Source organism: Gorilla gorilla, chromosome 20 (assembly GCF_029281585.2).
Source record: "Gorilla gorilla gorilla isolate KB3781 chromosome 20, NHGRI_mGorGor1-v2.1_pri, whole genome shotgun sequence".
Taxonomy (NCBI): Eukaryota; Metazoa; Chordata; class Mammalia; order Primates; family Hominidae; genus Gorilla; species Gorilla gorilla.
Genome location: NC_073244.2, coordinates 8,828,260 through 8,850,685, shown reverse-complemented (window position 1 = coordinate 8,850,685; position 22,426 = coordinate 8,828,260). Strand labels below are relative to the sequence as shown.

General features: G+C 56.6%; 1 protein-coding gene across 2 annotated transcripts; it reads left to right on the top strand.

The window, feature by feature from the left end:
* Positions 1–10,516: 10,516 nt before the first annotated feature.
* TLE5 (TLE family member 5, transcriptional modulator) lies at positions 10,517–20,123 on the top strand. 2 transcript variants are annotated; one of them, XM_031007481.3, is made up of 7 exons: positions 10,517–10,876; positions 11,790–11,887; positions 15,286–15,349; positions 16,663–16,707; positions 17,297–17,359; positions 18,825–18,899; positions 18,982–20,123. In XM_031007481.3, the coding sequence occupies exons 1-7, from the start codon at positions 10,850–10,852 to the stop codon at positions 19,198–19,200; spliced, it is 591 nt and encodes a 196-aa protein (XP_030863341.1). In that variant the 5' UTR covers positions 10,517–10,849; the 3' UTR covers positions 19,201–20,123. The 2 variants fall into 2 exon arrangements, with proteins under 2 accessions (XP_030863341.1, XP_030863340.1); XM_031007480.3 differs by having other exon boundaries at positions 10,533–10,876; positions 18,979–20,123.
* The last annotated feature ends 2,303 nt before the right edge of the window (positions 20,124–22,426 follow it).

Below are 22,426 nucleotides of genomic sequence, written 5' to 3'. Positions count from 1 at the left end.
CCAACAGCGACTCACAGTCCTGCCAACACCAGGCTCCCAAGGCCGGCAGCTGGGGGTGCTGGGGACGGTGAAAAGCACAAAAACAAAACACATTTGGCCCAGTGTGTGGCTCATGCCTGTAATCACAACACTTTGGGCAGCCAAGGGGGGGCGGGTGGCTTGAGTCCAGGAGTTCAAGACCAGCCTGGGCAACATAAAAAGACCCCCATCTCAAAACCACAACAGGCCAGGCATGGTGGCTCATGCCTGTAATCCCTGCACTTTGGGAAACTGAGGCGGGCAGATCACGAGGTCAGGAGTTTGAGACCAGCCTGGCCTACATGGTGAAACACCATCTCTAGAAAAATACAAAAATTAGGCCAGGCGCAGTGGCTCATGCCTGTAATCCCAGCACTTTGTGCGGCCGAGGCGGGTGGATCACGAGGTCAGGAGATTGAGACCATCCTGGCCAACATGCTGAAACCCTGTCTCTACTAAAAATACAAAAATTAGCCAGGTGTGGTGGCATGCGCCTGTAGTCCCAGCTACTTGGATGCTGAGGAAGGAGAATCACTTGAACCCGGAAGGTGGAGGTTGCAGTAAGCCAGGATCATGCCACTGCACTCCAGCCTGGGCAACATAATGAGACTCCATCTCCCCACTCCAAAAAAAAAAAAAAAAAAAAGATTGAAATGGAAAAGCCATGTGACCCAAGATTGGCCAATCAGAGTATTCCAGCCAGAACATAGGGATTATATTAGGGATGTCATGTCACCTAAGCCTGGCCAATGAGAATGAGTCCTGAGACATGCTGTAATTAAGCAGAAGGAACTGGCTGGAGTTGCTGAGCTGGGAGGATGAAAGCTTACAGCTGCTGGGGAACGGTGTTTGTTTGCTGCCATGGGAGACAGCTGTCCCAGCTATGCACAGTGACACAGGATCCTGATAATGTTGGAGCCCCTGGATCAAGCCATGCCTGAAGTCAGCCCCAACGTCGTGAATGTTCAGTTCCATGGACTTAAGCCATTCCGTTTTTTTTTGTTATTGTTATTCCGTTGTCACATCCACTCAAAAAATACGACGTGAGATGGAGACTGCTGCACTGAACAAGTTGATGGAGACATGAGCCAGGATAGTAACCCTACAGTTAGTGGGAATTGATTGGATTCTGGGTATATTGGTAAAGCTGGAGCCAATGGGATTGCTGAGGGATTATAACCACATATGTTCGTATAGTGATTTTATTAATGTCTGGCTCCCCTGCTAGGCTGTAAGGTTGGAGCTCTGTGGGTCACTGTATCCCTAATATCTACACGAAGACCAGGTGTGCAAGTGTTCAATAAAGCCGTGTTGTGTGACAGAGCTCTGGGGGTGGAGAGGAAGGCAGACAAAATCCATGATCGCCCCTTTGTGAGCCACAGTTTCCTCATCTGGAATATGGGGATAATAAATAATTACTGTCAGCCAGGCACAGTGGCTCACGCCTGTAATCCCAGTACTTTGGGAGGCCAAGGCAGGTGGATCACCTGAGGTCAAGAGTTTGAGAGCAGCCTGGCCAACATGGCAAAACCCTGTCTCTACTAAGAATAAAAAATTAAGGCAGGGCACAGTGGCTCACGCCTGTAATCCCAGCACTTTGGGAGGCTGAGGCGGGCAGATCACAAGGTCAGGAAATCGAGACCCTCCTGGCCAACATGGTGAAACCCCGTATCTACTAACATACAAAAAATTAGCCGGGCATGGCGGCACACTCCTGTAATCCCAGCTGCTGGGGAGGCTGAGGCAGGGGAATCACTTGAACCCAGAAGGTGGAGGTTGCAGTGAGCCAAGATCACGCCACTGCACTCCAGTCTGGCAACAGAGCAAGACTCCGTCTCCAAAAAAAACAAAAAACAAAAACAAAAACAAAAAAAAACAAAAATTAGCCAGGCATGGTGGCACACATCTTTAATCCCAGCCATTTGGGAGGCTGAGGCAGGAGAATTGCTTGAACTCGGGAGGAGAGGCAGAGGTTGCAGTGAGCCGAGATCCAGATCACGCCACTGCACTCCAGCCTGGGGGACAGAGCAAGACTCCATCTCCAGATAAATAAATACTAACTCATTCTTTCATTTCACTAAGACCTGATGTTTGCACTGAGTAGAAATTCTTTGCCAGACCCCAAGCTGTGCCCTGGGACACAGCAGTGCAGAAGGCAGTCCGCTCCTTACTCTCATGGATCTTTCAGGCTGACAGACAATAAAGATGACAGCTGGCCTGCCTGGTGGCTCACGCATCTAGTCCCAGCACTTTGAGGGCCTGAGGTGGGAGGGTCACTTGAGGCCAGGAATTCGAGGCTGCAATCAGCTATGATGGCACCACTGTTCTCCAGCCTGCATGACAGCCCAAGACACTGACTAAAAAAATAAAATAAAATTAGGCCAGGCACGATGGTTCATGCCTGTAATCCCAGCACTCTGGAAGGCCAAGGTGGGAGGACTGCTTGACCCCAAGAGTTCAAGACAAGCCTGGTGAGACCCTGACTCTTGGAAAAAAAAAAAATCAGCCCAGCCAGGGTGCAGTGGCTCACACTTGTAATTCCAGCACTTTGGGAAGCCGAGGCAGGCAGATCACCTGAGGTCAGGAGTTGGAGACCAGCCTGGCCAACAAGGTGAAATCCCATCTGTACTAAAAATACAAAAATTGGGCCAGGCGCGGTGTCTCATGCCTGTAATCCCAGCACTTTGGGAGGCTGAGGCGGGGGGGGGGGGGGAATCACCTGAGGTCAGGAGTTCGAGACCAGCCTGACTAACATGGAGAAACCCCGTCTCTACTAAAACTACAAAATTAGCCGGGCGTGGTGGCACATGACTGTAATCTCAGCTACTAAGGAGGCTGAGGCAGGAGAATCACTTGAACCCGGGAGTCGGAGGTTGCAGTGAGCCGAGATCATGCCACTGCACTCCAGCCTGGGCGACAGAGCCAGACTCCGTCTAAAAAAAAAAAAAAAAAAGTGGGCCGGTCTTGGTGGCTCACGCCTGTACTCCCTGCACTTTGGGAGGCCGAGGCGGGTGGATCACGAGGTCAGGAGATTGAGAGCATCCTGGCTAACACGGTGAAACCCCGTCTCTACTAAAAATGCAAAAAAAAATTAGCCAGGCGTGGCGGCGTGCGCCTGTCGTCCCAGCTGCTGGGGAGGCTGAGGCAGCAGAGTGGCGTGAACCCGGGAGGCGGAGCTTGCAGTGAGCCGAGATCGCACCACTGCACTCCAGCCTGGGCGACAGAGCGAGACTCTGTCTCAAAAAACAAAACAAACAAACAAACAAAACACGTAGATTGCATCAAAACAGTGTTTATCCTGATGACTTAGGTATTTGGCATCCCCTTAACTTTTTTTCTTTCTTTTTTTTTTTTTCTTTTGAGACGGAGTCTCACTCTGTTGCCCAGGCTGGAGTGCAGTGGCGCGGTCTCGGCTCACTGCAAGCTCCACCTCCTGGGGTCACGCCATTCTCCTGCCTCAGCCTCCCGAGTAGCTGGGACTACAGGCGCCCCCCACCACGCCCGGCGTGTGTGTGTGTGTGTGTGTGTGTGTGTGTGTGTGTGTGTGTGTGTACGCCAGGATGGTCTCGATCTCCTAGCCTTGTGATCCGCCAGTCTCGGCCTCCCAAAGTGCTGGGATTACAGACGTGAGCCACCGCGCCCAGCCTTCTTTCTTTTTTTTGAGACAGGGTCTCACTCTGTCACCCACGCTGGAGTGCAATGGTGTGATTTTGGCTCACTGCAGCCTCAGCCTCCCGGGCTAAAGCAATCCTCCCACCTCAGCCTCCTGAGTGGCTGGGACAACAGGCACACGCCACCACACCTGGCTAATTTTTGTTTGTTTGTTTTTTGTAGAGTTGGGGTTTCACCATGTTACCCAGGCTGGTCTTGAACTTCTGGGATCAAGCAATCTGCCCTCCTTGGCCTCCCAAAGTGCTGAGATTACAGGCATGAGCCACCTCACCCTGCCTCTCTTAAGTTTTATGCCTTAAGAAACGACCTCACTCCCAGGTACATTCACCCTGGTCCTAGCCCTGCCTCAGTCAAATAGGGAAGCTGAAGGCAGCTTCATTGAGAGAGTGACACTTCAGTCTAGAATGGGGCCAGGTGCAGTGGCTCACGCCTGTAATCCCAGCACTTTGGGAGGCCGAGGCGGGTGGATCACCTGAGGTCAGGAGTTCAAGACCAGCCTGGCGAACGTGGAGAAACACCATCTCTACTAAAAATACAAACAATTAGCCGGGCGTGGTGGCTCACGCCTGTAATCCCAGCTATTCCGGAGGCTGAGGCAGGAGAATCGCTTGAACCTGGGAGGCAGAGGTTGCAGTGAGCCGAGATCGCGCCACTGCACTCCGGCTTGGGCAACAAGAGCTAAACTCTGTCTCCAAAAATATAAATAAATAAAAGTTTTAAGCTTATCAGCTCCAAAAGGTGGAGGGGGGGGATTTCTCTCCTTGGTCACTGCTCGGAACCTCCACTTACAAACATGCCTGACACACAGTAACTGCTCTCTAAGTATGTGAAGCTGCATTTGGGAGTAGGGGTGGGGTGACCCTAAGGTCTTGAGCAGTGAACTCTCATGGCCCCACGTCACCCGGCCAGGTAGCAGCAGTCCGGGAGCTCAACCCCAGGGCTGGACAGCTGAGTCCTACCTCCACCCGGGCCCAGCAGAGGGAGGTCCCTGCTTCTGCACGGCGGCCACCTGTTTCCTCCCCGGCCTGTGATTAATGGCCATGCGGCCCCATCCATCACGCGCCAGCACCAGGCACTGCCCTGGAGGCCGCGGGGCCCAGCGCTCATTTGTAACCAGGCCTTGAGGCTGGTCTCAGACGGTTGGATCCATGAGACAGATCCCCGCCCCGCCTTGGCCCCAGATGTGGCCCTGAGAATCCCAGGGAGAGGAAGGACCGTGAGCCGGACACGTGGGGTTAGGGACGGGGGTGGGGGGTTATGTGTGTGGGGTAGGGGGGCTCAGTGGCAGCCACCCAGACAGTGTGATGTGCTTAAACCCCAATTCTCGCCAATTAATTACACATTCCCTCCTGCAGCAAGCTGTCTGCCCTTCCTCACCCTCCCGCCATCTGCATTCTGTTCTTGTTATGCTCCCCAAAAAAGCTCTTTGCCATGGGCCCAGCCCAGGCTGCCCATCTCTCACCTGATCCTCCCATCACACTACCGGGGAGAACCTTCTACCACCAGCTGCCCTGTTTCTTCCATGCTTTAAGCCAGGGGTGCTCATTCTCGTGTCATTGTGCCCCCCACGGGACACTGGGTGATGTCTGGGGACATCTGTGGGGGGAACATCTCGGGGGTGCCCCTGGCATGGAGTGAGTAGAGACCAGGGACACCACTCAGCACCCTGCAGTGCCCAGGACGCCCCTTGCCCCCCAAGAGAATGAATGATCTGGGCCAGAATGTCCAAAAAGCAGACTTTGCTATTTGACTGAGGCAGGGCTAGGACCAGGATGACAGGATGAGTGTACTTGAGAGTGAGGTCCTTTTTTTTTTGAGATGGAGTTTCATTCTTGTCGCCCAGGCTGGAGTGCAATGGTGCGATCTCGGCTCACCGCAACCTCTGCCTCCTGGGTTCAAGCAATTCTCCTGCCTCAGCCTCCTGAGTAGCTGGTATTACAGGCACCCACCACCACGCCCGGCTAATTTTGTAGTTTTAGTAGAGACGGACGGGGTTTATCCATGTTGGTCAGGCTGGTCGTGAACTCCCGACCTCAGATGATCTGCCCGCCTCGGCCTCCCAAAGTGCTGGGATTACAGGTGTGAGCCACCACGCCCGGCCGAGAGTGAGGTGCTTTCATCAGGCGTCAAACTTAAGAGGGGCCGGGCGTGGTGGCTCACACCTGTAATCCCAGCACTTTGGGAGGCCCAGGAGGGCAGACTGCTGGAGCCCAGAAGTTCAAGACCAGTCTGGGTAACATGGTGAAACCCCATCTCTATGAAAAACAAAAATTAGCCGGGCGTGGTGGCACACGCTTTTCATCCCAGATACTCGGGAAGCTGAGGTGGGCAGATTGCTTGAGCCTGGGAGGTCGAGGCTTCAGTGAGCCGAAGTCACACCACTGCGCTCCAGCATGGGTGACAGAGTCAGAACCCTGTCTCAAAAAAAAAAATAAAAAAGCTAAGGGGATGCCAAATACCTAAGTCATCAGGATAAACACTATTTTGATGCAATCTACTTTTATTTTTTGAGATGGAGTCTCCCTCTGTCGCCCAGGGTGGAATGCAATGGCGCTAACTGAAGAATCTTGCTCTAAAACCTCCTGTGGCTCCCTAGTGCCCTGCAGGTAAAATCCCAGCTCCTCAGCCCAGCAGCACGTGCTGCCATCGTGTCCCGGCCAGAGGCCACACTGCAGAGTGCTCAAAGGCCCAAGGTCAAGATCAAAGGCCTGGGATAACATCGTGGTTCTGCCCCCTACCCCCTTGGCCAAGTCACTTCACTTCTCTGTGACTCACTTTCCCCATTTTTTTCGTTTTCTTTTTTTTTATTTTTTATTTTTGGAGACAGAGTCTCATTCTGTCTCCCAGGCTGGAGTGCAGTGGCACGATCTCGGCTCACTGAAACCTCCGCCTTCTGGGTTCAAGCGCTTCTCCTGCCTCAGCCTCCAGAGTAGCTGGGATTACAGGCGTGCCCCACCACCACACCTTAATTTTTGTATTTTTAGTAGAGACGGGGTTTCGCCATGTTGGCCAGGCTAGTATCAAACTCCTGATCCTCAAGTGATCTGCTCACCTCGGCCTCCTAAAGTGCTGGGATGACAGGCCTGAGCCACCTTGCCGGCCTGTTTTCCCCCATCTCTAAAATGGGCGTGACAACTGTACCTAAAGGTTAAAGTGCTTAAGGCAGCCCCTGGTGCGGAGCAAAAACATACAGACCTGTGTGGCTTGGTTGATTATTTATAGTGTGGGCCACCATTCTGGGCTGCCTTCTATGCAGAAAAAAAACCTATTTTCTAAAAACGATGATTTCACAATGACTCTCTCCTTCACAGGCCTAGGTCCCTCTGGGCGGCCCAGCCCTGACCTCACCGTGCTCAAGGTATCTGTGTCCAGTTCTGCTTCCCCCGACAGTGTGGGGGCTTCGAAAATGGGGCTGTTTGGTCACTGGGCGGGCGCACTGATACCGGAAGGCGCCTGCCTAAATAAACACTGGCAGGTGGCCTCCCAGGAGAGGGGGTGTCTGGTCCCCACGGCGGTGGGGGTGGGGTGGCAAGGGTGCTAGCGGCAGGACTGGCTTCAGGGGCAGTCTAGGAACGCAGTCTCTCAGGGCCCTGCAGGAAAAACAAGGGTGTTGCGGTTGGGTTGAAGGCTTGGCTGTCACTAAGTAGTATTAATCTCTGTTTCTTTGTTTTCGTTTGTTTTTTTTTTTTTTGAGACAGTTTCACTCTTGTTGCCCAGGCTGGAGTGCAGTGACGCAATCTTGGCTCACCGCAACCTCCACCTCCCAGGTTCAAGCAATTCTCCTGCCTCAGCCTCCCAAGAGGCTGGGATTACAGGCGTGAGCCACCATGCCAGGCTAATTTTGTATTTTTAGTAGAGACGGAGTTTCTCCACGTTGGTCAGGCTGGTCTCAAGCTCCTCACCTCAGGTGATCCGCCTGCCTCGGCCTCCCAAAGCGCTGAGATTACAGGTGTGAGCCACCACACCCGGCCACCAAGTAGTAGTAATCTTAAAAATCCAAAATCCTAATCCTTCTTTCTAGCCTCATTTTTTTTTTTTTTTTTTTTTTTTTTTGAGACAGAGTCTCACTCTGTCACCCAGGCTGGAGTGCAGTGGCGCAATCTTGGCTCACTGCAACCACCACCTCCCAGCTTCCAGCGATTCTCCTGCCTCAGCCTCCAAGTAGCTGGGATTAGAGGCGCCCGCCAAAACACCCTGGTAATTTTTGTATTTGTAGTAGTGACGAGGTTTCACCATGTTGGCCAGGCTGGTCTCGAACTCCTGAGCTTGTGATCCACTGGCCTCGGCTTCCCAAAGTGCTGGGACTACAGGAATGAGCCACTGCTCCCGGCTTACAAAAAATTTTAAAATTAGCTGGGCATGGTGGTGCACTCCTGTAGTCCCAGCTACTCAGGAGGCGGAGGTGGGAGGATCACTTGAGCCCAGGAGTGGGAGGCTGCAGTGAGCTATGATTGCACCACTGCACTCTAGCCTATGCAACAGAGGACTGTGTCTAAAAAAATTTTTTTAGGCCAGGCGTGGTGGCTCGCGCCTGTAATCCCAGGACTTTGGGAGGCCGAGGCAGGCAGATCACGAGGTCAGGAGATCGAGACCATCCTGGCTAACACAGTGAAACTCCGTCTCTACTAAAAATACAAAAAATTAGCCAGGCGTGGTGGTGGGCGCCTGTAGCCCCAGGTACTCGGGAGGCTGAGGCAGGAGAATGGCGTGAACCCGGGAGGCGGAGCTTGCAGTGAGCCGAGATGGCACCACTGCACTCCAGCCTGGGCCACACAGTGAGACTCCACCTCAAAAAAAAAATTTTTTTTAATAAAAATATTAAAACACTGCTTTAAAGATTATTAATCTTGATCACTGAGGGCTATCACCCTTACCTGCCAAGGTAAGGAGCCTGGGGTTCCAAGTCTATTTTACAGATGGGAACACCCAAGGCCCAAATCAATTGCATTCATCCAAGGGAGCAGGCTGCCTAGTGGATAACGATGATGAAGAGACTGTGCTTCGCACCTGCCAAAGGGGGACCTTAATATCATAGCCTTATTTCAGTAGCCTCTTTGGGACCTGTTATCTGCGTGGCAGAGAGAGGGATCCTTTAATAACCGCCACCAGGTCCCGTCCCTCCTCTTCCCACGGCTCTCCAGGATTCCCACCTCACTCAGAGCAAAAGCCCAAGTCCAAGGCCAGGCGCAGTGGCTCACACCTGTAATCCCTGCACTCTGGGAGGTGGAGGCGGGAGGATCACCTGATGTCAGGATTTCGAGACCAGTCTGGCCAATATGGTGAAACCCATCTCTACTAAATATACAAAAATTAGCCAGGCGTGGTGATGCGCACCTGTAATCCCAGCTACTCAGGAGGCAGAGGCAGGAGAATCGCTTGAATCCGGGTGGCAGAGGCTGCAGTCAGCCAAGATCACATCACTGCACTCCAGCCTGGGCAAAAGAGTGAGACTCCATCTCAAAAACAAACAAACAGCCGGTCACGGTGGCTCACGCCTGTAATCCCAGCACTTTGGGAGGCCAAGGCGGGTGGATCACCTGAGGTCGGGAGTTCAAGACCAGCCTGACCAACATGGAGAAACCCCGTCTCTACTAAAACTCCAAAATTAGCGGGGCGTGGTGGCACGTGCCCGTAATCCAGCTACTCGGGAGGCTGAGGCAGGAATCACTTGAACCCAGGATGCGGTGAGCTGGGATCGCGCCATTGTACTCCAGCCTGGGCAACAAGAGCAAAACTCCATCTCAAAAAACAAACCAACCAACCACCAGGTCCCGTCCCTCCTCCTCCCACAGCCTTCCAGGGCTCCTACCTCACTCAGAGCAAAATCCCAAGTCCTCCCCAAGACCCACAAGTCCTTGCTGGACTGGCCTGCTTCACCAGCTACAGAGTTAGCAGGGCCCAGTGCAAAAGAAAACTCAAAGGCCCCTTGTTCAAAAATGATTAGGAATCTCAAAATACAGCAGTAAATATTAACCCAAGCACAAGCCCTGCTGTGGGGTGGGGGGGCCCTGGGCAAAAGCACGAAGCCCCAGGCCCTGCCTCCCTCCGGCCTTCCTGACCTCCCCCGGGGCACTCTGCTGCCAGGCACAGTCCTGCCCCAGGGCCTTTGCACCTGTTGGTCCTGCCTCTGACTACCTCTGTACCCCATCCCCCTGTTCTCCCTCCTTCTTCAGGTCGTTTTAGGGGTGGAGGAAGCCGTCTCTGATCCTCCCTCCCACCTCTTTAACTTTGCACCTTCCTACCCTGCCATCCACCCGGCTGGTTTTTCTGCACAACTGTCCCCACCATCTGACCTGCCAGGAATTCAGCTTGTGAATTTGTCTCTGTCTGTCTCCAGGCACCACCACCAGGGCAGGGACCCACCACCCCCCCCGCCCCACCCCAGGGCCCTGGAGCAGCGGGGCCTGGCACACAGTAGGCGTTCTATAAATGTGTCACAAGAATGGCTTCCCTGAGGAAGGCGGCATTACCGCTGCCTTTCTGCAGAAAAGGAAACTGAGGCTCAGCAAGAACCACCGCCCAGCCAGAGCCAAGGTCACAGAGCACGTCCGTGACACGCGTCCAGGTCGTGCCACAGCAGGGCCGGCGGCTTCGACGCGGGCGGCCGGGTCCCTTTTCTTCGACAGATGGGGAAACCGAGGCCCGGCCGGCTGCCGGGTAGGAGGGGGTGGCGGGGGCCGCGGCCCGGGGCGGGGGCGGGCCGGGCCCAAGGTCACCGCGGCGGGCGGGCCCCGGGGAGGCGGGCCGGGGTGGGGATCCGCAGGCCTCCCCGGGCGCGCGCGTCCCCCCCCTCGGCGGCGCGCACGGGGCACGGGCGGCGGCGGCAGGTGGAGCTGAAGCCTCCGCAGCAGCCGAGCCGCGGCCACTGCCGGCGTCGCCGCCATTAGACAATAGCGGTGGGGCCGGGGAGCGGGGAGGCGGGCGGCGGGGAGGGGCGGGGAGGGGCGCCGGGCGCGCAGGAAGCGGGGCCCGGGGCGCGCCGGGGCCGGGCGCGCGGGGAGGGGGCGCAGGAAGCGGGCGAGGCCGGGCGCGGGAGGCGGCGGCGGCCCCGGGAGCTGCCGATCGGCGCCGGGACAAAGGCGCGGCCGCCCGGCGCCCCCAGCAGCCCGAGCCGGGGCGCACAGCCGGGGCGCAGCCCGCGCCCCCCGCCGCGATTGACATGATGTTTCCACAAAGCAGGCATTCGGTAAGCGGGGCCCGTCCGGCCGGCGCCCCCACCCCGGATCCGGGCCCTACGCCCCCGACCCCCGGCTCCCGGCCCCGCGCCCCCCAACCCCCAGGCCCGGTGCCTCCGGCCCGGCGCCCCCCTCCCAACTCCCCGGCCCTGTCTTCCTTCTCCAGCTCCCAGCCCGGCGCGACCCCCCTCCCCTCCTGCCGCCGGCCCCCGGACACCCCCCCTCCAGTTCCCGATCAACCCCAGCTTCCGGGCCCCGAGCCCCCCCGCCGCAGCTCCCGGCTTGGCCCCCCCCCAACCCGCCGGGACAGTCAGGGCCTCGGACGGCCTTGGCCTCGGGCCTGGGGCGCTCCGGAAGCCCCGCGAGGCACCTCTAGCCCGGGGATCCTTTGGGGGCCTGTGGTGGGGGGGGCGATCCGAGGCGCACCCCTCCCGGAAGAGCGTGTCCCCGAGGAAGGGCGCTGGGAATCTGGGGTGGGCCCGCCCGGAAGATTTCGAGCACCGAGAGAGAGACCCCTCCCCCAAGAGGACTTTGCAGGGAGGAATCGCTGCCCCCCAACTTGGGGAGGGGGCTCCCTAGGGCGCGTTTCCACCCCCCTCGGATGTGCACTCCCTCCCGGCGCTTTGGAGGGCGGTAGAGGGCGCACCCTGCCCCCCATCTAGGGCGGGCCTTAAAACGCACCCCCACTGCCTGGGGGTGGCGGGGGACGGGGCGGCTCCGGGCGCACCCACCCCCTCGGCTTCCCCCGGGAGAGGCGGGGGGCAGGAAGCGCGGGTGGGGGCCGCGCCAGGGGCCGTAAACACGGGCCCAGGAAGTGGGGCAGGAGGGGGGGCGCCGCAGCTGCGCGGCCGCTCCCTCCTAGCCGGCCCTTGAGGGGGGTCCAGCCCACGCCTGGGCCTGACCCGGGCCGCCCCCTCCCTACAGGGCTCCTCGCACCTGCCCCAGCAACTCAAATTCACCACCTCGGACTCCTGCGACCGCATCAAAGACGAATTTCAGCTACTGCAAGCTCAGTACCACAGGTGAGCTGGGGGACTGGGGGTCCCTGCGTCCCGAGAATGTGAGTCCCCCCATTTCTTCTGCGCAGATGGCAAGGCTGAGGCCTGGAGATTGGGAAAATAATATATGCTAGACTCTGACCTAATCACTTGACAAATACTGAGTTCATTTATTTTAAACAGCCCCATTTTGTAGAGGAGAAAACCGAGGCACAAAAACAGTTAAATAATTTGCCCAAAGATTCAGCTGTGTGGCTTCAGAGCCCCTCCCTCCTCCCCAATACCCCCAAGTCCCCCATTGGATAAAAGACCTTCCAACAGTTGGAGTTACGGCACGGACTCGCCATCCCTCAACCCCCAAAACAGAAACATTCTGCAGCCTGGTCATCTCTCTCTTTGCCCAGTTTTGGAGAAAGGGTTCCCAGCACCCGTCAGATTCTCCAAGGTGCTGCTTCTTTCAGAAATCTCCTGGCGTTTCTGAAGAGCTTGCCACGCTGCGGTATCTAAGGGGAAGGAACTATTTAGTCCTCTTACACTTAAAAGAAACTTAAGCCCAGGCCAGGCGTGGTGGCTCATGCCTGTAATCCCAGCACTTTGGGAGGCCGAGGAAGGTGGATCCCTTGAGGTCAGGAGTTCGAGACCAGCCTGGCCAACATGGTGAAAACCCGTCTCTACCAAAAATACATAATTAGCCGGGTGTGGTGGCGGGCGCCTGTAATCCCAGCTACTCGGGTGGCTGAGGCAGGAAAGTTGCTTGAACCCGTGAGGCAGAGGTTGCAGTGAGCAGAGATAGAGCCACTGCTCTCCAGCCTGGGTAACAGGGAGACTCTGTCTCAAAAAAAAAAAAAAAAAAGAAAGAAAGAAACTTAAGCCCAGAGATGTTATTTCCTCGGGGGTGTCCATAGCATTGAGGAAGTGGCAAGGCTGAGGTTTGCACCAGGTCTCTCTCCTGGTTTAAGGATATAGGTTCTCGCCTGCCCTGCTCTGGAGGGGCACGCCGGGCCTGGGAATCTGGAGAAAGTCAGGCTATGCTCAAACCCCCGTTTGGCCTTGGGGCCCTCTCTAAACTGAAGTGTGCCCACCCCAGAAGTGTTCTGGAAGGATCCTGGATTTCCTCCAAGTAGAAAGGGGAATCTCGATTTTGTTGTTGCTGTTGCAAGTATCCCACCTTTTTGGGTACTCCCTGTGTGCTCAAGACCGTTCATGCCTCCTTGTGCTTCATCCTTCCTGTCGTCCGACTGTCGTACCCATTCTCAAGCTGGGCAAACTGAGACACTGACAGTCGAAGGTGCTGGAGTCAGCTTTCCATGCAGGCCCCAGAAGCTTTTGTGCGGGTTCCTCGATGTGAAGGGTTGGAGACCGCCTGGTGAGCCCCGGGGCTGACCTGATTCCACAGGGAAGGGATCAGATGGCGGTCACAGTGCTGTGTGACCTCTGCTAAGCCGGAAGCCCTCTCTGAGCTTCGGGGTCTCCATCCGCTGGGCCTGGGCTTCCTGCAGTCCAACGAGGGACCCTACCATATCAGAGGCACACACCGGATGTTCGAGGCGTAACAGCCCCTGGGTGGCCAGATCATCCTATTTTTCAAGAAAGGCCAGAAATGCAGGCTTTGGAGTGAAACTTCTTTTTTATTTTATTTTATTTTTTTGAGACGGAGTCTTGCTCTGTCGCCAGGCTGGAGTGCAGTGGCGCGATCTCGGCTCACTGCAACCTCCACCTTTGGGATTCAAGCGATTCTCCTGTTTCAGCCTCCCAAGTAGCTGGGATTACAGGCGTGCACCACCACACCCGGCTAATTTTTGTATTTTCAGTAGAGACGGGCTTTCGTTATGTTGGCCAGGCTGGTCTCAAACTCCTGACCTCAAGTGATCCACCCGCCTCGGCCTCCCAAAATGCTGGGATTACAGGCGTGAGCCACTGCACCCAGCCCCGGTTTTTGTTTTTGTTTTTTTTTTTAATGGTAGCAACAAATGCACATTTTAAAAGAAAACTAGAGAAAAATTGGTGACGGCCGAAGCATCCCTAACCCGGCACACTCTTCTCCGGTGGAGCAAAATGCCAGGTTCCTGGGGTATCCTAAGATCCACGTGCATTTATGGGATGCTTACTGTATGCCAGGTACTGTTCTAGAACTTTTCTTGTCTGAATTCATTGACTCTTCTCCACCCCACCCTGCGAGGTTGTTAGTGGTACCTCACAGAGGAGGAAATGAAGCCCAGAGAGGTAGTGGAGTTTGCCTAGAGTCACACAGCAGGGAAGACGCAGGGCTGAGCTTTGAACCCAGTCCGAGAGGGGGTGGGGATGGCAGAAGCAGGTAAGCCACAGCCAGGTCCGCAGGGCCCCTGTGCTGGGTTGGATTTAAGTAGGTTAAAGGACACCTCCCCCACTACCATCACCAGTTCTTTTCCTGGACTGGGAGGCCCTCCTGCCTGCTCTCTTCCCTCCGGCCATGACGCCCTCATGGGGGCTTTGAGAAACGCCCCACAGCTCATCCTTCCCGGGAGGGCCTGTAGGAAGCTCTGGTGTCAGCCACCCGGACTGGCCAGGTGGAGTGGGAGAAATGGTGTGTTTTGTCCCAGCTAAAGAAAAAAGGCTGTTAGGAAGGACTAAGAGGGAGCTGAGGGGTCTGCCTGGGAAGCCCAGGCCCCCCATGAAGCTAGGGTTCCCTTGGGAAATCCAGCCGGGAGCCGCCTTGCAGCCCCAGACCCTCTCAGCCTCTTTGTACGTTCTATTTGGGTCTGGAAAATTTTCCCCTGTGGTTGAGAGCTTGGGCTGCTGCTTGGCTGTGTGACCTTGAGCCAGTTCCTCACCCTCTCTGGGTGTCCACTGTGTCATCTATAAATGGAGCGTGACAATGACGTTGCGGGCCTCGTCGGGATCGTGAGAGGTGAAGGCTCGTGAGACTCTCTGAGCTAGCGTTACTGTGCCCCCTGTAACTTCTGTTGTTCCTATAATGTTACTATAATGTTGCTTATTTCCCCCCAACCAGATCTGCAAGGGTGGTTTCATCACCCCCTTCTTACAGTCAGGGGCCCTGACGCTCTCCCCTCCCCCCGGCATCACAGAGGGCTCAACTCTTACCAACTTCCCTGCCCCTCAATTCAATGTCCTCAGCCCCTACGAAAGTTTATGGCTTCATTGGCCAGGCACGGTGGGTGGCTCATATCTGTAACCCCAAGCACTTTGGGAGGCCGAGGCAGGAGGACTGCTTGAGCCCAGGAGTTTTTGAGACCAGCCTGGGCAACACAGGGAGACCCCCGTCTCAATTAAAAAAAAAAATTATTGCTTGACCCTCTGAGAATTGGCTGATCTTGCCCTTACAGGGGACTTGGAGCCTCAGTTTCCTCCCCTGGATAACGGAGGGTGGGGGGCTCCCACCCAGCCGCCACTAACCACCCCATCTCCCCCCTGTGCCTCCTCAGCCTCAAGCTCGAATGTGACAAGTTGGCCAGTGAGAAGTCAGAGATGCAACGTCACTATGTGATGGTAACGTCACTCCGCCCCCAGGTCCAGTGTTGGGGGCGGGCCCCCACATCCCCTCCACCACGGGCAGCTGCTCCCTCAACCCCGGCCACCTCCCCTGGGAAGCGCGAGGATCGGGGCCTGTTCTCCGTTCAGCCGGCCCCTGCTGGGCTGAGCCTGCCTCGCTAGCCTGGCAGATGGCCGAGGCAGTGGCCGAGGTGCCAAACCGCCGGGTTGCAGACCGGCCCTGCCAGGTCCCCCGGCTGTCCTTGGCAGCGGAGGAGGGAGGAGAGGGAGGCTCACCGGCTGTGAAAGCCAACAGCCAGGAACTGACGTGGGGGAGCAGCCGAGTCCCTCCCCACCGCCAAGGTCCCAGCGTCCACACGCTTAACCCCTTTGGGCCCGAGCTCAAAGAAGAAGCCTGTGGGAGAGGGTCTGAGCCCTACCCGTTTCGGGGGGCTGAGGTGTGACACTGCATTGCTGCTGCCAGAATCACTTGCTCGGTTTTGTAACCGCCAGGTCGCGATTTCTGCATCAAAAATCCCCTCCCTTACCCACCCTTGGCCTGGCCCTCGAGCAGCGATGCTGGGGTCTCAGCCCAGTACCCAAATCTCCCAGACTGTGGGGGAGGCAGAGCCAGACCCTGACCCTCCCAGCCAGAAGGATAGGGCTGGGGTCAGAGAGAGGGACCTAGGACCTGCCTGAGGAAGACTATATGGAGAAAAGGGGCACACAGCTGGGGTCTTGCAGGATGAGTAGGAGTTCACCAGACAGAGCCAGAGAAATTACGTGAAGGCCTGGGAATGAACTTGGTTTTCCCCCAGGGGTGACAGGGAGCCATGGGAGGGTTTAGAGCAGGGGAGGGGCAGGGTGAGATCTGGGGCTTGGGGTGGGGGTAGCTGCTGGCCCCAGAGCCAGCAGGCTTTGTTTACCCCTCACTGTTTATACCTAGGCAGGCAAACTTCCCTGGCGTCTGGGCCCACCCACAGACAAGACATAGAAAGATACAAGATTAGGAGCCCTGGAATGCGTGTTCTCGCGGTGCACACGGAGTGGGGGAGGAGCCAGGCCAGGGCTAGGGACCTAAAGTGCCCCCAGTCTCCATCCGCAGCCCCAGCGGCCCCCTGCCCCTCTCCAGGGCGGGCTGGGACGCTGGGTGTGGGCGTCTCTCCCTCCTCTTTCCCTCCCACCTGCCTCTCCTTTCTTTCCTGCCCTCAGCTGTCTCTTGCTGTCTCCCCCCTTTGTCTGTCTCTGCCACTCCCCTGTCTCTTTGTCTCCGTGTCCCCCCATCCTTCCCCGCCCCCATCTCCCGCTCCCTCTCTCTCTCCCCCATACAGTACTATGAGATGTCCTACGGCTTGAACATCGAGATGCACAAACAGGTACACCCATCTCCTCCTCCTCCTCCTCTTTCCCCCTCCTCCCCCCACCTCCAGCCCCCCCTTGGGCACCCCCAGGCAGGTAGCGGCCGGCCCTCGGCTGGGCACCAAGCCAGCCCGGTTATCCTGTTACCTCCTAAGCCCTCCCCAAGCTCCCGCTCTCCTCCCCCCCGCCCCGCCTCTTTTTCAGGCCTCCCTGGGAGTGTTTCTCCTGGTGGTGGGGAGGGGCAGAGACCTTCCCCACAACCTACGGCCCCCAGCCCTCCCTACATTCCCACAAGCGCTTACTACCTGCCAGGGGCCTGAGTGGCCGACCCCCGAGGAATGCAACCGAGGAATGTGCAGTCTGGCCTCATCCTGCACTTACCTCACTCTAAGCTGCAGGCGACAGCTGGCCTCCAGCCCCACCTTTGCCACTGACTGGCTGCCCTCGGGCCCGAACATGGCTTTGCTCATCCCACCCTGGCCAGACCTAGCCCCTCTTAGAAGTCGCAAGTGGCAAGGCTGGGCCGGGCCCCATGCAGGCCTCCTGTGGCTAGCCTGCACCTGCCACCCACCCAGGACTGAAGCCGGCTTCATCTGTGTGTTCCAGGCGGAGATCGTCAAAAGGCTGAACGGGATTTGTGCCCAGGTCCTGCCCTACCTCTCCCAAGAGGTAAGAGCCAGGGCCTTGGGGAGGGGTTGTGGGGGGGGCCCCGCACTTGCCCAGCCCCTGTCCGCTGCAGCCATCTTGGGTGGTGTGCTGGGCGCCCCAGGGCACACGCCTCCCCTCTCTGGACCTCCCTGGCTCTGGACACCAGAGCCGGCCTGTGCAGAAGAATCCCCGGGCCAGAGACACTCCAGGGGTGCAGGCGTGTGGGGGGCGGGCCTCACCCTGCTCTGGAATTCCCAGCTGGAGTGAGTCATGTCATAGGTAGAAATGTCAGATAGGCCTAAACTGCACCAGGAATGTTTTTTTCTCCTCTCTCTTCCTCCTTTCACCCTCTTGAGACATCCTCCAGGCCGTGCGGGCTGCACAGGACCAAGGACTAGAGGGTGTGTTAGGGGGTTGTGGGGGAAGGGGTAGCACAGGGTGGTCACACATGGACACAGCCACACAGATAGGCACGAGCACATCAACACACGGGAGATACACAGATGCAGACACGGATACACGTGTGTGCAGACAGCACAGGGACACACATGCGGGAATGTGCAGCTACACGTGGGCACACGTGATCCTGAGCACACATTACCACATGCACACACACACCCAGGTGAACCTGACGCCCAGCTCCTCTTCTCCTTTCTTGGGTTCTGAGGCTCAGGATGCGAGGCCACCCCTCCCCAGGGCCATGTAAGGCCCATCTCCTGTCCCTGCCAAGTTTACTGTCAAAAGTTTGTAATTACCTCTTCAATCCCTGTGGGTATCTCAGGATCCTTTGGGTGCCCTGCTTTGCCCAGGTACAAGTCTTAGAAGGACCCAATGAAAGCCCTAGAGAAAAGGGCACTTGGAGCCCTTCAGAACAGAGGCTTCCTGGTAGCCAAGGCAAAAAGGGAGATTGGTAGATTCTAGCATCTGCTGGCCACAGAAGGTGTTTGGGGAGAGCTCGGGGAGGAACTGCCCTGAATCTGGGCCCATTCCCCAGCCAGCCCTGCCAGAATTCACTGGGCCCTCCCCAGCCATGGTAGGAGAAGGGCTCAATTTGGCCAGACTCAGGGCACAGTCTTGGAGCTCCTAGGATCAGGATGTCCCTGTACAGTTGGGCAGGTTGTGTACTGCACAAACATTCACATGTTTCACGTCTTTGCAGGTGGCTGTGCACATAGGATAGGTCAGGATCCAGGGTTTCTCCCAGGCTCACTCAAAAGCTGTTTCCTAACTACTCAGCACAAAACCCTTTTAATTGTTTTCTGCACTTTTCCATTTGTCTCCATTGGCCAGATGAAGAGACGGCTTGGTGAAAGGAAGCAGTTGGAGAGAGGGAGGGCTCTTTCTGATGGGGTTGAAAACCACTGGGAGGAGCAGACATGATGGCCCACTTGGTAGTGGGGCTCCTCCTGGCCTCAGGGCCGTCCCCGCCTCCTCTCCCAGGATCAGGAGGAATCACTGCCTCTCCTCTCCCCCGACCCCCTTCCAGCACCAGCAGCAGGTCTTGGGAGCCATTGAGAGGGCCAAGCAGGTCACCGCTCCCGAGCTGAACTCTATCATCCGAGTATGTATGGGGACCTGGGCCGGTGGGCGGGGGACAGGTGGGCCCCAGGCAGCTAATGTTCCCCTCCCCCGCCCTGCAGCAGCAGCTCCAAGCCCACCAGCTGTCCCAGCTGCAGGCCCTGGCCCTGCCCTTGACCCCACTGCCCGTGGGGCTGCAGCCGCCTTCGCTGCCGGCGGTCAGCGCAGGCACCGGCCTCCTCTCGCTGTCCGCGCTGGGTTCCCAGGCCCACCTCTCCAAGGAAGACAAGAACGGGCACGACGGTGACACCCACCAGGAGGATGATGGCGAGAAGTCGGATTAGCAGGGGGCCGGGACGGGGAGGTTGGGAGGGGGGACAGAGGGGAGACAGAGGCACGGAGAGAAAGGAATGTTCAGCACAAGACACAGCGGAGCTCGGGATTGGCTAAACTCCCATAGTATTTATGGTGGCCGCCGGCGGGGGCCCCAGCCCAGCTTGTAGGCTACCTCTAGCTTTCTTCCTACCCCAGTCCCGGCCTCCCTCCTCCTCCCCTGCAGCCTGGATAGGTGGATACCTGCCCTGACATGTGAGGCAAGCTAAGGCCTGGAGGGTCAGATGGGAGACCAGGTCCCAAGGGAGCAAGACCTTGCGAAGCGCAGCACCCCTGGCCCTTCCCCCATTTTGAACATGTGTAACTGACAGTCTGCCTGGGCCCCTCGGGACACATGCCACAGCCCTCTCACCCTGGTACTGCATGCACACAATGCTAGCTGCCCCTTTCCCGTCCTGGGCACCCCGAGTCTCCCCCGACCCTGGGTCCCAGGTATGCTCCCACCTCCACCTGCCCCACTCACCACCTCTGCTAGTTCCAGACACCTCCACGCCCACCTGGTCCTCTCCCATCGCCCACAAAAGGGGGGGCACGAGGGACGAGCTTAGCTGAGCTGGGAGGAGCAGGGTGAGGGTGGGCGACCCAGGATTCCCCCTCCCCTTCCCAAATAAAGATGAGGGTACTAAAGTTGTCTTGGTTTTTATTTTATTATCATTTTTTTCTTTTTCCAGTATACTAGCTTGTCTTTTAAGAAAGGGGATATTAAAAAAAAAAAGACAAAAATGTTTTTAAAAAAAAGCAACACCCACACCTGTGTCTGTATATAGTCAGCTTATCTCGTGTTCAGTCGTCTGATCTCTACAGAGAGAAGTGGAAAATGCTGTATCGAGGGTGGGCTTAGCTGTGCCTTTCCAATAAAGATGTGAGAAGCTTCGGTGCTGTGTCCCTGCCTCTGTGTTGTGGCTGCCCCCGGGGGAGGACGGGGTTCCTTCCAATGTGAGACACCCTCCTAGAACATCAGGAGTTCCTAGCTGTGGCCTGGTGCGGTGGCTCACGCCTGTCATCCCAACACTTTGGGAGGCTGAGGCAGGCAGATCACTTGAGGCCAGGAGTTCGAGACCAGCCTGGCCAACATGGTGAAACCCTGTCTGTACTAAAAATACAAAAAAGCTGGGCGTGGTGGCGGGCGACTGTGATCCCAGCTACTTGGGAGGCTGAGGCAGAAGAATCACTTGAACTCAAGGAGGTTGCGGTGAGCTGAGATCGCACCACTGCACCCCAGCCTGGGCAACAACAGCGAAACTCCATCTCAAAAAAAAAAAAAAAACATACAAAAAGTAGCCGGGCATGGTGGCGTGCACCTGTAATTCCAGCTGCTTAGGAGGCTGGGACACAAGAATTGCTTGAACCCGGGAGGCAGAGGTTGCAGTGAGCTGAGATGATGCCTCTGCACTTCAGCCTGGGCGACAGAGAACAAGACGCTGTCTCAAAAAAAAAAAGAGTTGGTGGGTCATGCTTCTGCATTTGGCCTACACTGCTCTGATGCCTAGCCCAGAGAGGGTGAGCTGAAGACTTCAGGTCACACAGCATGGCCCAGGTGGTTGATGTTTAGACAGGCAGTTAAGGGGGCTTAAAAAGGTGAAGGGGTCCCTGAGCTAGTAAGTGGGGAGGCTGAGGTGGGAGGATTGCCTGAGGCCAGGAGTGCAAGGACAACCTGAGCAACATAGCAAGACCCCATCTCCTAAAAAAAAAAAATTTTTTTTAATAATAAAATAAGTGAGTCAGTGGCAGAGCTGATTTCTGCACCCGAGATCTGAAGACCTAAAGGACATTCTCTTCCCTCAGAGAAAGAGGAGGCCCCGGTGCCCACACAGGTACACTTCTTTTCGGTTCTGGGTTTTTTTTTTTTTTTTTTTTGAGACAGGGTCTCACTCTGTTGCCCAGGCTAGAGTGCAGTGGTGTGATCACAGCTCACTGCAGCCTCAACTTCCCTGAGCTAAAGTGATCCTCCCACCTCAGCCTCCTGAGCTGGGACAGTGGGCATGCACCACCATACTCGCCTAATCTTTTGTATATATATATATATATATATAATTTTTTTTTTTTGTAGAAATGAGGTTTCACCATGTTACCCAGGTCTCAAACTCCTGGGCTCAAGCAGTCCTCCCGCCTCGGCCTCCCAAAGTGCTGGGATTACAGGCGTGAGCCCCCGTGCCTGGCCAGTATACTCAGAGGGAACACTGACTCGCCCCAGCCGAGCCTCCATCCTCTAAGGAACAGCCAGAAGCCCCCCAACCCCCACCGCCTCACGCAAGCTGCACCAGCCATGGGGAAGCCAGAAGGAAAGGGGATTGCCTCCAGGTTTCCCATCTTGGCCTCAGCCACTGGCTCCTCTGGGACTTGGGCCAAGGGAACATGTTGCTGCCTACCCAGCAAATGGGAGATGGCCATTTCTACTCTGGAGGGACTTCACGGCAGGAGGGAGTCCGAGCTGAGGGGAGCTGACAAGGGTGGAGATGGACAGCCGACATTGGGGAAAACGTCTCATGTCCCTGAGGAGAGGGCTGGGAGTGGAGGGGACAGGGCTGGCTGATCACACCAGCCTCCTGGCAGGTCCCACCCCATCTCCACTGCAGCCAAAGTGCGTCTAAAAATGCCAGTTGCAAGGGATCATCCCCTGCTGACATTTATCCTTGTTGAAACCTGAACACGCCTAGGCACACCCCTTGGCAAGGGTAAATTCTTTTTTCCTTTTCTTTTTTGAGACAGAGTCTCGCTCTGTCGCCCAGGCTGGAGTGCAGTGGCACAATCTCGGCTCACTGCAAGCTCCGCCTCCCGGGTTCACGCCATTCTCCTGCCTCAGCCTCCCAAGTAGCTGGGATTACAGGCGCCCGCCACCACGCCCGGCTAATTTTTTTTTGTATTTTTAGTAGAGACGGGGTTTCACCATGTTAGCCAGGATGGTCTCGATCTCCTGACGTCGTGATCCAACCGCCTCGGCCTCCCAAAGTGCTGGGATTACAGGCGTGAGCCAGCGTGAACGGCCAGCAAGGGTAAACTCTTACCTCTACTTCAGAAGGCCACTGGGCACCACAAAATCCAACAATTCCCCTCTTGGATCCATCTCCCAACGGAAATGTCATATGAGTCCATCAAAAAGACCCGCACAATTGGCCAGGCGCAGTGGCTCACGCCTGTAATCCCAGCACTTTGGGAGGCCGAGGTGAGTGGATCACC

What these genes read in the sequence shown, in the direction of transcription:
- TLE5 (XM_031007480.3), top strand. Translation starts at nt 10,850, where the DNA reads ATGATGTTTCCACAAAGCAGGCATTCG. An exon ending in TTCCACAAAGCAGGCATTCG is followed by an intron (nt 10,877 to 11,789) that starts GTAAGCGGGGCC and finishes CCCTCCCTACAG; the next exon opens with GGCTCCTCGCACCTGCCCCA. An exon ending in ACATCGAGATGCACAAACAG is followed by an intron (nt 16,708 to 17,296) that starts GTACACCCATCT and finishes TGTGTGTTCCAG; the next exon opens with GCGGAGATCGTCAAAAGGCT.